Raw genomic sequence first — 18,104 nt, forward strand, 5'->3', positions numbered from 1 at the left:
CGTCCAGGTTAGACAGTCGTGCGGGGGACGTCCAGGGGAGACTACGTCCAGGTTTTAGACAGTCTGCGGGGACGTCACGGGGATTACGTCCAGGTTTTAGCAGTCTGCGGGGACGTTACGGAGACTACGTCCAGTTTTAGACAGTCGGAGGGATGTCACGGAACTACGTCCAGGTTTTTAACAGTCTGCGGGGACGTCAACGGAGACTACGTCCAGGTTTTAGACAGTCTGCGGACGTCACAGAGACTACGTCCAGGTTTTAGACAGTCTGCGGGGACGTCACAGAGACACGTCCAGGTTTTAGACAGTCTGCAGGGACGTCTCGGAGACCACGTCCAGGTTTTAGACAGTCCCGGGAGTCACGGAGACTACGTCCAGGTTTTAGACAGTCGGCGGGGAAGTCACGGGGATTACGTCCAGGTTTTTTTAGACAGTCTGCGGGGACGTTACGAGACTACGTCCAGTTTTTAGACAGTCTGAGGGGATGTCACGGAGACTACGTCCAGTTTTTAGACAGTCTGCGGGGACGTCACGAAGACACGCCAGGTTTTAGACAGTCTGCGGGACGTCACAAGAGACTACTCCAGGTTTTAGACAGTCTGCGCGGGGACGTACAGAGACTACGTCAGAGGTTTTAGACAGTCTGCAGGGACGTCTCGAGCCACGTCCAGGTTTTAGAGACAGTCTGCGGGACGTCACAGAGGGACTACGTCCAGGTTTAGACGTCTGCGGGGACGTTACCGAACTACGTCCAGGTTTTAACAGTCCTGCGGGGACTCACAGGGGACTACGTCCGGTTTTAACGTGCTGCGGGACATTACGGAGACTACGTCCAGGTTTCAGACAGTCTGCGGGGACGTCACGGAGACTACGTCCAGGTTTTAGACAGTCGCGGGGACGCCACGGAGACTACTCCAGGTTTTGCACAGTCTGCGGGGACATCTCGGAGACCACGTCCAGGTTTTAGACAGTCTGCGGGGACGTCACGGAGACTACGTCCAGGTTTAGACAGTCTGCGGGGACGTCGCAGAGACTCCGTCCAGGTTTTAGACAGTTTTTAGAAAGTCGGCGGGGACGTCACGGAGACTAATCGCCAGGTTTTTAGACAGTCTGCGGGGACGTCCAGAGACAACGTCCAGGTTTTAGACAGTCTGCGGGGACGTCACGGAGACTACGTCCAGGTTTTGACAGTCTGCGGGGACGTCACGGAGACTACGCCAGGTTTTAGACAGTCTGCGGGGACGTCACGGAATACTCCAGTTTTAGACAGTCTGCGGGGACGTCACGGAGACTAGTCCATAGTTTTAGACAGTCTGAGGGGACGTCAAGGACTACGTCCAGTTTTAGACAGTCTGCGGGGACGTCAGGAGACTACGTCCAGGTTTTAGACAGTCTGCGGGGACGTCACAGAGACTACGACCGGTTTTAGCCAGTCTGCTGGGACGTCACAGAGACTACGTCCAGGTTTTAGACAGTCTGCGGGGACGTCCACGGAGACCACGTCCCAGGTTTGTCTCTCTGTCCTCTATGATGTCAGAGATCAGGTGTTCGAACCTGTAGTTCAGCCCTTCAGCAACTACTCACTCACTAACTCACACTCCAAAATCCCCTGCAGCTCTGTTGGCTGACATTGAGCTCTCCGTCTGTAACGAGCTGATCTCGTCTGCTGTGACTCGTGCTGAGATCAAAAGAGTGTCTTTAATGTGATTGTGGTTAATCTGAGCTACCGATGTCGTGGCTCAGGAGACGGAGCACTAGTTACATTTACCACCGTGTGTGGACGTGTGTGTGTGTGTGTTTGTGTGTGTGTGTGTGTGTGTGTGTGTTTGTGTTCAGGTGTTCTGTGCTGCGTTCAAAGACACGCTGTGCAGGTGTGTGACTCTAAATGTCAAACAGAAATAATAATTTATTTAATTAAGAGTAATATAGAAGCAGAAGTACAATACCCTACTTGAATTTTGTTTTATGCGTTCATGTTCGTCACTTAAACACTGCAGCAGTTTCAATCGTGTCATTTCAATCATTCAACCGGTCAGTTCCTCTAACGTCCACTTGAGCTGGCTGCCAGAAGTGAGTCAGTCTCCATAATTCCCCATGTCCATGTCCAACTTCACACAGAAATAAACATGTTGACAGCCTGGTACAAAAAACAGTTTTGGTTCTGTAGCTAATTTCCCCGTTCATGACAACGGTATCTTGAGGGTGAATTTATATAAACTCCCTGTTCACATTATATTAAGGCTTAAGGTAGGCAGGATTAAGAGCGTGGACGCTTTGACTGACGGTGGGCGTGGCCTCTTCAGTCAGCAGGTGTGACTCATGCCTTTTCTCTTCTCTCCTCCACAAAACCATAACTTCCCCGTGATGTCACAGCCTCCGAGGCCCACGGTAACGGGCTGACACACACCTGATGTGAACACAGAGTAACCCCACTGGGTAACCTGACTACAGCTGACTCCGAGTATGTTGTTCTGATTACATTACTTCTGCTGCAGACGTCAACACTTTCACCTGTGCCACCTGTCAGTGATCACAGTAGACTCTCCTGCTGACGGTGTGATGACGTCAGAGGAGGAGAGAGGAGGAGAGAGATCAGGAGGAGGAAAGAGGATGAGGAGAGGAGAGAGGAGAGGAGGAGGAGAGAAGGAGAGAGGAGAGAGGAGAGGAAGGCATATCAGGGTAGAGAGAAGACGACGAGAGGACGGAGGCGAGAGGGGATCAGGAGAGGAGAGAGGATCGGAGGAGACGAGAGGAGGAGGGAGGGAGGACAGAGGGATCGCGAGAGAGCGGAGGAAGGAGAGAGGAGGGAAGGAGTCAGAGGACAGGGAGAGAGGAGGGTAGTATATATGATCAGAGTAGGCTAGAGTAGTAGATAGGAGGAGGATATAGTATTAGGAGGCGATGATCAGGATCATCTGCTAAGCATGAGGCTCAGGATGAGGAGATATGTCAGTAGGATAGAAGAGGATCAGGATGAGAGAGATGATCAGGAGGGTAGAGAGGACATAAGGATCATAATTAATCTCGTTATTATCATTAGTATTGATCTATTCTCTTAGTCTATATACAGTATTCTTCTATATGAGTAGATAGATCTGATAGAGTGAGGGTAGGCATCAGATGATATCGGCGAAGAGTATTTGAGGATCCTTGATTCGACTCGCACATATTCTTCTCGCTGTAGTAGAGCTTCTCTTCATCTCTCTGCTTATCCTTCTCGGTTGATATATGAGCCGGCGGAGTATCGCGGCCGATATATTCTCATATTAGCTAGTCTGCTCCTTCTTATTCGATCTTCTCAGTCTTCGGCGCTGACTCCTTCGTCTTCGGCTCTTCTATCTCTCTTCATCTTCTTCTCGCTTCTTCTCCTTAGTCTCCTTCGTCTTCTTCTCTCTATTGCTCCTTCGTCTCTCTTCTCATCGTAGGCTCGCTTCGTATCTCGTATCTTGAGGTCTCGCGTATCTTCTCCTTCTCTCTCTCTGCTCTTAGTCGTCGCGCTGCCTCTCTCTTCTCCTTAAGTCTCTCTTCGTTCTCATTCTTCTTCTCTCGTCTTCTCTCTATCTCTTTCTTCCTCTCGTTCTCCTGCTTCTGCGCGCTTCTCCTTCTCTGTCGCGCTTCCTCGACGCTTTCTCCGTCGGAGAGAGGATGATCAGGAGGATGACTCGGAGCGCGGAGATAGGATCAGGATGAGGAGCTAGGAGGAATAGGATCGGGAGAGAGATGGAGCTCTTCTTATATCGGAGGCTTAAGGATTATCGAGTGATCAGGAGGGACTACGGCTCGTAGCGGAGAGCAGGAGGAGAGATGAATCGGAGGATCGCTGATGTAATCCGACGGAGACGAGTAGGCTTAGGATCACTGATCATAGGAGCGCTTCTCCGTTCGCTTCCTCTGGCTTCGGTCATCTCTTCTCTTGTCTTCTCGCTGCTGCTCCTTCTGCGTCTACGCTTCTCATATTGTGATTCTACTACCTCGCGTCTCAGCAGTTGTTTTTCCACGTTACAAATGATAGATATATACATACTTTATCTATTATATGCTATATATCATCTATCTAGTAGCGCTATCGCTATATATACTGTAGAATATCTATATCTATAATCTCATATAATATATCCGGTCTCTCTCATCTCATCTCTCTCTCTCTATATCTCCCATCCTTTCTATCGCTTCTCTCTTATATACCTCATGATATCATCTTCTATCGATCTCTACCGTCTCTATGCTCTATACTCTATTCTATCTCTCTCTCTCTCTCTCCTCTAGATCTCTCTATCCGCGATCTACTGTACTCTATCTTCCATGTGGTTTGGCCAAGCTGATTTTTGTTACATCTCTACAGCAGTGACGTCACGTTAAGTTGATATCAGAGTGGAACAAGGTGCACCAGACTCGCCAGGTGAAACTAATAATGATAATACTTATAATGTTATCAGATAATGTACGTCTAATAATGAGAACAATGTCAGAATACTTTAAAATATAATGAGTAATAATCTAGATCTCCTGTAATCATCTCCTCCTCCTATATCATTCATACTATCCTCATATATCATAATAATCATCTCTCTCATAATAATAATATAATCACATACTGTAAATAATAAATGATGTGACACATACACTGGTAAATCTTTTATTTCAACCTCACGTACCCTCGAGCTCTGCTATCAAACCTACGTCACAAACATGTCCACAGTATTCACACACAGACAGCTGATCAGCGGAGGTGGTCCAGAACACGAACAGCACCTCAGCCTGGTGTCTGTTAGAAAAGACTGTAAACGTTTTTCTACTAATTCACGGTGAATATACAAACATTTTTATTACAGCTGGTCAGATCTTTAGAATTCAAAAGTAAAATACGTCTCGTCATCACGTACACTTGAAAATCCTCACGATCGTTTGATGAATCATAAAAACATAATTTCACAGACGGAGGTAAACAACGGGCTGCCACCAGCTAACGCTAGCATTCACCACTTCCTAGCTACTTTACCGTTATTAATGTGAAAAAATGAGTTTGTCAGCGCTAACGTGGCGTAGCGTGGCCGCAGGTCTTTTTGAAGCGTGACAGGATTTGCAGCATACAGTTAGCTTAGCTTAGCATACGACATAAGAGTGTAAACAGTTAGCTTGTAAAGCTCGTTAACATCGTTGTGTTTATCTCTACAACAAACTGAGCGGCTATAAGTTCATGTCATGTTTTTCAGTCTTATCTAAGCGAACCAGCTCCTGGCTCCAAACAGGAAGTAGAGTTCTGTTTACGTCCTCGTTTTCGCATGTGTTCCTGCGGAACATGGAGGGTCTAGTCGTGGACATTGATGGCGTTTACCGTAGCCATAGCGGTGTGGCGTTAGCATTGCGCTACACTTGTGAGCTAGCATCATCGTCTCCGTTAACGTGTCATAAATCTGATGCAATCGCACTTTGGCGGTGATTTGTTTCTGTAACAGGCTGACTGGAGTCGTGTCCGTAGACATTGAGGCGATGCTAAGGCTTATTTATACGCCGCAGAAGTTCTATAAAACCCGACCCGGCCGTCCTGATGGAGACTGTCCAAATGTTCCACACCCGGCCTGGAAACCACTCTGATATTAATTTGGACTCACTTAAATTAAAAAACTACAAATGTTTTTTTCAGATGTTTTACAGGACCGAATGAACTGAGCAGGCCACAGAATGCTGCACCAGTACGCCGGACACTTAAATCCTGACCTGCAGACGTCACGTTCATCCTTCCCTTCATCAAACACGTTAAAAGGTCAGATCTTTTCACTTGGCCATCACACGTGAAAGGTGATGTATTATAAATTCACCCGCAGTACAGTGGCATGAACGGGAATTAAGCTACAGAGACCAAAAACTGTTTTTGTACCAGGCTGTGAAACATGTTTATTTCTCTGTAGTTGGACATTTGGACAGGGGTACTTATGGAGGACGACTCACTTCGAGCCAGCCCTCAAGTGGACGTTAAGGACTGCAGGTTGTGTAGAGCCACTGACCTGGCCGTCCCGTGTCCGGCCACCACAAGCCCTCAGAGATTTGACCCATCGGTCCTTTTGTGTTTAGTCTTACAGTCCTTGGAGACTGTCTGGAAGCAGCTTTGGCACGTTAACCTGTGGGTAGTTTCCAACAGCAGCTCTCGTCTTTTGTTCGGCCTCTGTTTCCTGTCCAGGTAAAGTTAAGTCTTACGTCACTTTATACCAAGCCTCCTCCGTTCGTAGTTTCCCGCCCTAGCTCGTGGGCAGGTGGGTGGAGCTATAGCCAGCGGCGGGATGGTGTTGACCGTAGAGCTGCAGAGTTTCTCTTCGGGTGGTACCGGCACGACATAACCGCAGAACGCCGCCAGTACGTTTATTGAACAGCGTGTAGACTATCGGGTTCACGGCGGACGACAGGTATCCCACCCGACGAAGACGTTCAGCAAGACCGCCCATCAGTCCGGCGGCGCACACGTCGGGTATCGCGAAAAGTAGATGCCTTGCTTAGAAATGGCATTATTTTGACATGAATAACAAGCCAGCGATCATTATAAAAGTGTAAACATTAACACCTAAGAACGGCAGGGGCTTGTATTTCCATTTCAGTAGCCCACATACCAACAACCTCATGCGTGATGCATCGAATTGATCTACAGAAGAATACTGCGATCGTAAGAAGCTCCTATACTGGACTGCATTCTTTTCGATATGTCTAACAACAGCACGTCTTAATTTAACGTGACTTTTTGTGTACAGACACAGCTTGAGCCACGGCGCGAAAGAACAATTACCATCGGCTACAATGGTGTCACTCAAGCAAGGAGTTCCCAACGTGCCAGCCGATAAACACATCTCTCTGTTCTGTTTCTCAAAGTCAACATTTAACTGTTTGCACAACGCTTGTGCGACTTTTAGATCAATGGGATCAAACTGCAACCCCTTTGAAGAAACATCACAAATAAACTCTACATCTGCATTGACACCTGTGGTGTCAGAACTTTTCCTCTTTTTTGAAGTAAAGTTTACATCGGATCTGTTCCGCTTAAAAGTACTGCCATCTACCCATGAAGCGGACTCCGTGCCATCAACACACACCACGTGATCAGACAAACACTCTGAAATGTGGTCATCTGTGACAGGAATAGTCACAGAAACAGCAGATCTCTTGCGCTTAAAACGCCTGCTACCTACCCCTGAAGCGGACTCTGTGCTACCAACACAGATCACATGATCAGACGAGCACTCTGAAATGTCGTCATCTGTGACAGGAATAGTCACAGAAACAGCAGATCTCTTACGCTTAAAACTACTGCTGTCTACTCCTGAAGCGGACTCTGTGCTATCAACGCACACCACGTGATCAGACAAACACTCTGATGTGTGGTCATCTGTGACAGGAATAGTCACAGAAACAGCAGCAATCTCAAAAGGCCTGTGTTCAGCACCAAGTGAAACAGATAAGTGCCCTACATAGCTGCAAAGATCCTCAAGTGATGCCAAATGTACAACAACACTTTTCCCACCTACGTCTACCATTCCACATGCATTACGTGCATGTGAATCAACTATCGCGTAACGACCATGCTCACAAATAACAGCACAAGTACTGCTCGCCAACGTCAGAAAACACGTGCTGTATTTGCCAAGCATGTACTCTAGCCCTTTCCTCAATGACATACCCACACCTGCATCACTGAGCTCTCCCTGACCCACGCCCACTGTCCCTGTCACCCACTCACCATAATCAAAAGCCAAATTCTGCCCATCAACGACATACTGACGGGGCAACTCGGGAACGCACAACAACCTAGGCACATCGTCGTCCGCGTTACTACCACACAAAAACGAATACAAATCATCCCCTAAAAACACAACAGTGTCCAAATCTTTCGTCTCCCACTGAAAGACACTATGAACACTGTGTTTAGCAAAGCTGACTAACGCTACAGCCATGCACTGAACACCGGGGTTGTGCAACACAGGATTTCCCTGATGAAAAGAACCTTGAACACATTTCTCTACTAACGAACGAGGAGATCCCACATACTTGATTGCACTGTCCGTGCGCTGTCCAGGTCCGTCAACAACTGCGTCCACTCCTGGAGTTGGGCTCAGTTGTGGAAATCCAGGTCCGTCCGCAACTGCATTCACTCCTGGGGTTGGGCTCAGTTGTGGCAATCCTGGTGGTGGCTGTAAAAGATAAAACAGATTTAATTTACTTGAAGAAAATGTTACATAATATAAGGTAAACAAGATTTGATCCTTGAAAGAAGGATTGAAATACATGTTATCACCAACTATGATAAATGGTTGTTAACAATTAAATGAACAAACCTCATCTCCCACACGAGTTGTCACCACCACGCTCCTGGGTCCTGGCTCCAACGTCAGGTCCACAACACCCTGTGTGGCCTCATCCTACAACATAACAAGCATGGTCAATGAATATTTGATGACCAAATACCGGTAAACTCAGTGTGCTTTAAGGTCATTTATCACATCATATGATGATGCTCTAAAAACAAATCACTTCACAAACCTCATCCATCGCAGTCGTGGGCACTGCACTGGTAGGTGATGCCAAGAAACACACCTCCACATCTACACATTCCACCTACATGAAAAAACAGATCAAATGTTAATAATAAGCACTTCAAATATGTATAAACAGCAAATTAAGCTACGTCCAAATAAAACCTCCTGATATAATTCAAGAAAAACCAAAGTACAAACCTCCTGTGCCACTGGCACTGGAGTGACAGGTTTCGGATCGCGAGAAACCGCCCCATGTGACACGACTGTGTGCACCTGCAGAAGGAGTTTAAAAAAAAAAAAAAAAACATTAATAACATAAACATACAACACATATGTAGACAGGAATAAAGCCATATGTACTAAATATGTTGTCATACTATCAAACAAAACCACAAATAATACTAACCTGTTCTCTTGGCAGCCTTCTCCGCGCAGGAACCGTCCTGCGCTTCTAATGTCAAAACACAAATAAACATTTTACTGCAATGTTCCATTTTACATAAATACATTTTGTCAGATGTAACACCGATTGAATGTAAACACAAGCCATGACAATACATAAATACATTATTCAGATATAACACCGATGATGAATGTAAACACAAGCCATGACAACAAGAGGGTAGAAAGAATGCATGTGAATTACCTGCACAGGAGCAGAAGTCGTTTCCTGAGGAGAAGGGAGAACAGAGGGGCTGGTCTTCTCCACGAGAGCCAAGATGGACGGGCTGAATCGCACAGGAGTGAGTGGAATGAAGCACTCCTTCAGCTCCACCTGTAAAATGACAATGATAGACTACTGTCAATTGCCACTGCATAAAACCAGCAAACTTCTGGACTTGATTTAGATCATGTATCAATAAATACCATCTTGTGGGCCACCTGCTGGTCCAGCTCAGCCTCAGGCAGACTGCGCTGTATAATGGCAAAGACAAATGGTTGTGTTACACAAGAATGTAGCGACACAGATTGAGATGACAGCCCAGTATATATCCATTTCCTAAGCAACGATCCATATATCAAAAATATATTACCTTCTGCCCTTTCACAATTGTCAGCCAACCGTCCGGGTTGGCTTCAGGGCGAGGCTGCCGTTCCTCCCCCACAACAACCACCCGGGTGGCAAACCGGGGGAGGTACGGAGAGCTGGGCACAGGCGTCGCAGGTGGCTCTGCCTCCGGCTCAGCAAGCTGCCTCACGGCTGCCTGCCAAAGGAGGTACGCGAGGATAGGCATCCCCGCGTTGTCGCTCAGGTGAGTCTGAAAATACCACAGTACAAAAATGTTACTATCATACATTGGCAATAACTAATTATTTACACTAGACTACGCAGTATGTCTCCCAAATGTACACTCTTTTACTGGAAACAAAACTTTACTTACGTTGTCTCTGGCCCACAAGTCAAGGTGGTGGAGAGGGAAGTGCTGCGCGATGTGGTGGAAATGCACACCTAAACAATATGAATGATAAATCAATTACTATATATATATTACAGGTAATTAGTTCTTGTAATGAACTTGCAAGCGCACATTACTCACTCTAAAAACATATAAGTGTAATTTTAAACATACCCTGCTTCACACACACAGAGTTGTAGGCCATCCTCAACAACTCCTGGGACCTCTGTTCCTCTGCTCGACCGAGACGAGGTGGGAAGTCCAAGACAGCAACGTTGCCCCAACGGCTACGCGCGCATCGTAGCAGGGAGGCGAAATCTGCTGCTGAGTCTTCGAGACCCTGGCAAGCCGTCAGGTTGTTACTCGGCGCGAGTAGAACCACGGCATCAGGGTCACGAGGGAGCACGGCGGCCACAAGCTCAGTCCTGAGCTGCCGCCGCAGTGCCACCGGGGGTGGACATGAACCCGAAGGCCAGCGGTCCCTCTGGCATCGCCACGAAGCCATCCACTAACGCGCGCAGGTGGGAGTCACCCACAAGAAGAACAAACTGAAATGTAATGAAACGCAGGAGCAGTTAATACATGGCAATGTATAGTTACTCATTGATTGTTTTAAACCTAATATTGAACCACAATGAATTACCTTCTTGCTAGGGTGAGCAGCAGGAAACCACCTACTTGTGGGCTTCAGAGTGAGCTGGACCGCTCCCAGCCCCTCTCCTCGTCACGCACCCTGTGGCGACGCCCAGTACCCTGAACCGAAGGTACAGAGGGAACCGGGTTCACGTCCAATCGCCTTGTCTCCTGCCTCTCCACCCTCCTCTTGGCAGCCTGAGACCGGCGGTATGACTTGCCCCGCGGCATCTAAAACAACAGCACATCAACATTGCATTACTCATAATGTTTCGTTACATGCAGATTGAACACTTTAAATTGTGATAACAAAATGATAGTAAAACAATTATAAAAAAAATCACAACATACCTTTACATGTATTTAAAAACCCAAATTAAACATAGATCTTACTAATGCATGGAGACATTACATATTGAAACAAAATGTGATAGTAAAGCAATGAGCACTGTATGATTTTACGTACTCTCAACATAATCGTCATTTCTCACATGACTACCAAAATAAAAGTCCGTTATTTAATTTTATCAGGGAGGGAGCATGAATGATAATAACTAACATGAAATTATAAATTATGCATAATACTCAAATTGACTTAAATTTACATCTTATGGCTCTTACAGTGTCCACCTCTTTCGCGCGGTCCACATTTGAAAAAAAACATGTCATTAGTGTAGTTATTTTCAAAAACAAAAAAGCAGACAGGTGAGGCCATTTATCTTTCTAAATGTGGTGAGAATAATTTCGAGGCGGTTAGTTGTGTTCAGGACAGCGTTAAAAATAGCTGCTTTGAGTTATGTAAAGATATTAAAGGAGACAACAGTATATTGCCAAAAGCCCTGTAAACAGGAATGAAGTAAACAAATAGTGTAAAATCTAACATTAATTACTGTTTTTTCTAAATATTTAAAAACCAAAAAGCATGCCCCAACATAGAATAAAATAAAAGCAATGTGTACACAAAAATCTCAACACGTCATACTACGCTTACAAAATAAGCCTCATGCTAAAACCGGACATAAACCGGGGACGTTAAAATCGCTGACACATTATTATTATTTATTTATTTAGCTCCGTCCTCTGCCCGATGTCCAATTTACACCGGACGCTACTGAGAGCGTAACTGGAGCGCAGAGTTTGCTGTATTCACGTGACAATCCCAAAACGGTTGTGTATCGGATTTCCTGTCTGGTGTAATCGTCTTTAGTTTATAATCAAATTTACGTGGTTTAGCAACGGCTCGCGTGAAAAATAAAGGTAGCGCTGTGGAGCGGAGACATACTTCTAAGTCGCTGCTGAGACGTTACCCGAAACATTCAGTCTAAATTCGTGGCAGCTTGAGCAAGGTATCTAACCCCACACTGCTCCAGGGACTGTAACTGGCACCCTGTGACTCTAGTGCAGACACTAGAGTCACAGGGTCTGACTGTGACTCGAGTGCAGACAACCGTATCGCGAACATACGTTTTTTTAAAAAAACCAGGAACAGACAATACATTTCAAATTAACAACATCACAGTATATTTATAGTATAGTACAAGTTACTTACCGTTAATCAAGAAGGTTCAAAGAAAGGTAGTGTAATCCAAAGAAAGAAGTCCAAAGACACACAATTCCCGCAGCGTCTGACAGACAAAGCTATCTGAATCAGCGAGTGGGGGCGGGCTTCCACTGCCCCTGCTTTTATAGTGCTCAGCAACAGGGTTTCCTTGATTGGTCCACATTTGAAAATAACACGTCCGCTGATAGGTGGATCAGTTTGTCTTTGCAGTACTTGAAAAAACACATTACACGGTAAAAAAAAAAAAAACCTTTATGCTCCCGTGCCTGCCGCAGCTCTCAACATAATCGTCATTTCTCACATGACTACCAAAATAAAAGTCCGTTATTTAATTTTATCAGGGAGGGAGCATGAATGATAATAACTAACATGAAATTAATAAATTATGCATAATACTCAAATTGACTTAAATTTACATCTTATGGCTCTTACAGTGCCCACCTCTTTGGCGCAGTCCACATTTGAAAAATAACATGTCATTAGTGTAACATTAGTGTAAGTCTGTTCCAATGACTTTACATGTGTTGCACTTTTACTCATGTGTAGCCTATGTGTTTCATGTGTATTGTGTAAACCCGGATTTAAGATAAGATAAATAAGATAGACTTTATTTATCCCACATCGGGGAAATTTACATGTTACAGTCAGCAGCGATATACAACAGTACAAAAAAGTCAAAAGAACAGTGACAAAGGTGACATAGCAAGATAAAACAAATAGAGATAATCAAAACTATATGTTGTGCTTATTACACTTTATATACGAAGGGAATTATATATCTATATTATTTACAAATCAATCAAATCAATTTATTTGATAGCCCAAAGTCCAACAAAGTACATTTGCCTCAGTAGGGCTTTACAATCTGTACAGGGAGTGACACCCTCTGTCCTTAGACCCTCGGTTCGAGTGAGGAAAAACTTGCCCACAAAAACCCTTTTAACAGGGAAAAAAATGTGGAGAAGAAACCTCAGGAAGAGCCACAGCGGAGGGATCCCTCCCAGGACGGACAGACGTGCAAATGGATGTCACGTGTACAGGACAAATCAACACAAACATATTGTACAATGACTGATAAAATGACAATGAATTATAATGAATGATAAAAATGATTACAGTAATAGATATGGTAGTAATAATGACATTAATAATAATTATGTAGTGGGCGTCATGCAGGATCACAGCAGCACCACGATCCCACGAGAACCTGCTGGACGACAGAGCAACAGAAACTCCAGGGAAGTTTTGGTTAGTAACATGCATTAATGAACATGTCCCACAGATGGAGAGATATGGAGAGTATAGAGATTAGATATATATATATAGAAGAGAGTGAGATATGAGAAATATAGAAGATATATAGAGGAGATGGATTATCTTATATTAATATCTTATATATATTATTCTAGAGAGGAGAGAGAGAAAGACTAGAGAGAGACTAGTAAGAGAGGAGAGGAGCGAGAGAGAGAGTTTCGGTATAGGGAGATGTGTGCATCTTCACCAATACCGTGCCTGGCTAGGCCCCTCGGTGGGGTCCCCGGCGTGTATCCTATGGCAGCATAACTAGGGATGACCTGAGCCAGCCTAACTATAGGCTTTACAAAAAGGAAAGTCTTCAAGCTATTCTTAAAGTTGTTGACCGTGTCGCCTCCCTGAACCCAGAAGGTAGTTTGTTCCACAGAAGAGGAGCTGATAGCTGAAAGCTCTGGCTCCCAATTACTTTTGTGAAACTATAGGAACCCAGGACCCAGCGTCCGAGAGCGCAGTGTTCTGAGGGGTAATAAGGTATTATGAGCTCTTTTTAGATAAGATGGTGCCTGAACCATGAAGAGCTTTGTAAGTAAGGAGAAGAATTTTAAATTCTATTCTAGATTTAATAGGTAGCCAATGCAAGGAAGCCAAAATGGATGGGGATGTGATCTCTGATCTTGGTTCCTGTCAGAACACGTGCAGCACATTCTGAATTAACTGCAAAGTTTCTAAGAGACTTTATTGGAGCGCCTGATAACAAAGAGTTACAATATCCAGCCTTGAGTAACAAAATGCGTGGACTAGTTTTTCTGCATCCGCCTGAGAGACAATGCGTCTGATTTAGCGATGTTACGTAAGTGGAAAATGCAGTCCTCGAATTTGTTTTATGTGGACGTTAAAGGACACAAATCCTGGTCAAAAAACAACTCCAAGATTCTTTACAGTGGAGCTGGAGGCCAGGGTGATCCCATCTAAAGTAACTAAGTCTCTAGAAAGATTGTGTGAAAAATTTACACTGGGCACGTTACGTGACGGCTGCGCAACGGTTTAGCTCCGTCCTCTGCCTGGCGTCAATTTACACCGGACGCGTTACGGCCATCTATCCTTAATTTTCTACATCACCATACGCAAAGCTGTTTTGATGGCTCCATGCTCGTTACAGAGCCGGTTGTACTGTTTTACATTGTTCATGTGAAATAAATTGTGTATATAGTTGTATGTTTCTGTTTTTATTTCTGTTCTTACCTTTGGAGTTGTTTACTACTATTAGAAACTTTTGATATATATTTTGTGTCGCTTCATTTCTTAGGCCACTTCTGTGGTTTCTTTCACCATTTTTTCAGTTCGTACCCACACATGAACAATTTACACACCTCATTAGCGTAGTCATGGCTATTTCCCACTTAATCAATCACATCATCAGTCTGCATTACTGGGATCTTGCTCCCTCCGACGGGTGCGCGTTCCCAATGGCAGCCCTCGACGTGCACGTCCCCGACTGGCGAGAGGTGCGAGGCCCGTCCATTGCTGCTTGCAGCTTTAATTATTTTTTCTTTTTTTTTTTATTATTATTATTATTCCACCAAATGAATTGCCTTTTTCAAGCTTTAATATCCCCAAAAAACTCATGACAATTTGCGTACCCCCCACAAAGTCGGGCGTAAAATTCGTATTCTGGAGGTCCACGCACGCGCTACACAAATGGATCCACGGCGCCACCTAGTTTCGGTTGTCGGAGGAGCCCCCGGACATGGTTTCATCACGCGGATGGGATTTGGAGGGTGTATGAAACATACCGCGACGCACCAAAAAGTCTCTTGGTGACCCGGGTTTCGGTAAGGGTACGGCGGCCCATTTGGGTCAAAGTTCACGTTTTGTGATTTTTGGTCATTTCCAGGGGTCGTATTTGAACAAACTCCTCTAGGGCTTTCTCGTCGATCCTTTTGAAACTTGGCACATGGGTTCATGAGGCCTTGAGGTGAAAAGTATCAAAATCATAACTTTTTGATGTACTATGTCAGGGGCGGGGCCACGAAATTCTCCATTTTGCCATAAAATTTCAAAGTGCTATAACTTTGTGAAAATTCTCCAATCTTCACACAAACTTTGAATATATATGGCCAGTCTGGCCTAAAATACATTCCACAAAAAATATTCGGTTGATTTTCATAGCGCCTCCTAGGACGACAAAAAAGACTACTTTTACGAGATGGCGTGCAGCTCGGACAATATTGATTCATATCCACCTCAAACTAGGTGTGGATGTTGTTCAAGGGCCTTGGACTTGACATCTGATAAATAATTTCAACTTTCATAAAGGGCGTGGCCCGTGACGGTGCGTCAAAGTGGGACCTGCACAAAAAAAACAAAGACTCCATTGACTTTTGGGCTGATTTTCGGGCAAAACTGTGCGGCTATCATAATACTTTGTCAGAGTCTGTCTGAACTTGTTGTGATTGTTAACAGCAGTATTATGCACAATTCGGCTGCATAATTAATGAGGGGGAGGGGCAAAATCGCTCTATAGCGCCCCCTTGAATTTTTTCTTTGAAGCAGCCCCGCCCACAGTTTTGAACACAGAGTTTGAAAAACTCAGCTGAGTTTATGGGGCATCACAAGACCTACAAAAAAGTCTCTTGGAGCACATTTGTAAAAAACAGGAAGTGACATATTTAAGCATGAAAATCACCATTTTCTTTTCGACTGTTGAGAAGGGGTCGTATTTGAATGAACTCCTCCTAGGGGCTTTCGTCCGATCTTCTTGAAACTTGCGCATGGGTTTATGAGGCTTTGACAATGAAAAGTTATCAAAATCATAACTTTTTGATTTAATAGTCAGAGGGGCGGGGCCACGAAATTCCCCATTTCGCAAGTGCTGTAACTTTGGTGAAAAAATGCTCCAATCTTCACAAAACTTTTCTCATATACAACGGTAGTACTGGCCTAGAATACATTTCCCAAAAAATATCGTGATTTTCACTAGCGCCTCCTAGTGGAGACAAAAAAGACCACTTTTATCGAGTGACGTCCAGCTCGGACAATATTGAACCATATCCACTCAAACTAAGCATGATGTTGTCAAGGCCTTGGACTGTGACATCTGAGAAATAATTTCAACTCATTTGTCCACGAGGAGGCGCTGTAATGAAACAAAATTGCATGTGAGCTCATCTCAGGAACGCTTCAGCGAAACGGAACCAAATTTGATGTCATGCTTCGAGGCGCTGTCCCCAGTCCAGGAAACAAATATGGTGTCATTTCGTCTCTAGGGGGCGCTATAATACCAAAAACCTTTTATCAAAATGATTAATTTGGGGAAACGGTGTGGCCATTCCACATGCCGCACATTTCGACGTGCGCATATGCGAGGGCCCGACCATCGCTGCTTGCAGCTTTAATTTTTTTATTCTTTTTCTTCCTTAAATAAATCGCCTTTTCGACAGCCCATATCCCCCCGAAAACTCACGAAAATTTGCCTACCCCCCCAATGTCCGGTGTAAAATTACGTATTTTGGGGGTCTCACACATGGACGTACGCATATGCCTCCACAGCGCCACCTACGTGCGCGTTTTTGGAGGTGCCCCTCGCCACGGTTTCGCCCACGTGTACGGGACTTGGTGGGAGTATGTAACATGCCCAGACGCACAAAAAAGTCTCTTGGTGTCCCAGGCTACAGTGAACCGTACGGCGTCCAATTTTTCCCAAATTTGGACTTTTCAGGGTTTTTCGCTCATTTCCAGGGGTCGCATTTGAACGAACTCCTCCTAGGGATTTCATCCGATGTGCTTGAAACTTGGCACATGGGTTCATGAGGCTTTGACGATGAAAAGTTATCAAAATCATAACTTTTTGATGTACTATGTCAGAGGGGCGGGGCCACGAAATTCTCCATTTTGCCATAAAATTTCAAAGTGCTATAACTTTGTGAAAAATTCTCCAATCTTCACCAAACTTTGAATATATAATGGCAGTCTGGCCTAAAATACATTTCCACAAAAATATTCGGTGATTTTCATAGCGCTCCTAGTGACGACAAAAAAGACCACTTTTACGAGATGGCGTGCAGCTCGGACAATATTGATCATATCCACCTCAAACTAGGTGTGGATGTTGTCAAGGCCTTGGACTTGACATCTGAGAAATAATTTCAACTTTTTATCAGAGGGCGTGGCCGTGACGGAGCATCAAAGTGGACGCTGCCTTTTTTTTCTTCGAAAAACCAGACTCCATTGACTTTTGGGCAGATTTTCGGGCAAAACTGTTCGGCTATCATATACTTTGTCAGAACTGTCTGAAACTTGTTGGGGTGGTTAAGAGCAATATGATGCACAATTCGGCTGCATAATTAATGAGGGGGAGGGGTAAAAGCGCTCTATATCGCCCCCTTGAATTTTTCTTTGGGACAGCCCCGCCACAGTTTTGGACACAGAGTCACAAAACTCAGCTGAATTGTAGAACATGCCAGGACCTACAAAAAACTCTCTTGGAGCAATAAGCCACAATGAACAGGAAGCGAGATATTTAATAACGAATATCGCCATTTCCGGTGTTTCGGCCTGGTTGACAAGGAGTCATGTTTGAACGAACTCCTCCTAGGGATTGTATCCAATTCACTTCAACACTTTGGTAAGTGTGTTCACATAGACTTCCTGAGTAAAAGTTATCAAAACGATGAATTTTGGGGATACAAAAGTTATCAAAATTATGAATTTTAAGGAATCGCTGTGGGCGTGGCAATCAAT

At 44.7% G+C, this 18,104-nt stretch overlaps 1 protein-coding gene across 1 annotated transcript; it reads right to left on the reverse strand.

The window, feature by feature from the left end:
- Window positions 1-6,236: 6,236 nt before the first annotated feature.
- On the reverse strand, window positions 6,237-11,024 carry LOC104939722 (uncharacterized). The gene is given in 15 exon segments (XM_027291188.1): window positions 6,237-6,483; window positions 6,739-8,174; window positions 8,319-8,402; window positions 8,524-8,598; window positions 8,718-8,792; window positions 8,926-8,970; window positions 9,166-9,294; window positions 9,387-9,434; window positions 9,554-9,778; window positions 9,902-9,969; window positions 10,091-10,349; window positions 10,351-10,464; window positions 10,560-10,590; window positions 10,713-10,780; window positions 11,016-11,024. Coding segments are annotated over 15 exon segments (2,913 nt in total).
- Between the last annotated feature and the right edge of the window lie 7,080 nt (window positions 11,025-18,104).

Source organism: Larimichthys crocea, chromosome XVIII, assembly GCF_000972845.2.
Source record: "Larimichthys crocea isolate SSNF chromosome XVIII, L_crocea_2.0, whole genome shotgun sequence".
Taxonomy (NCBI): domain Eukaryota; kingdom Metazoa; phylum Chordata; class Actinopteri; family Sciaenidae; genus Larimichthys; species Larimichthys crocea.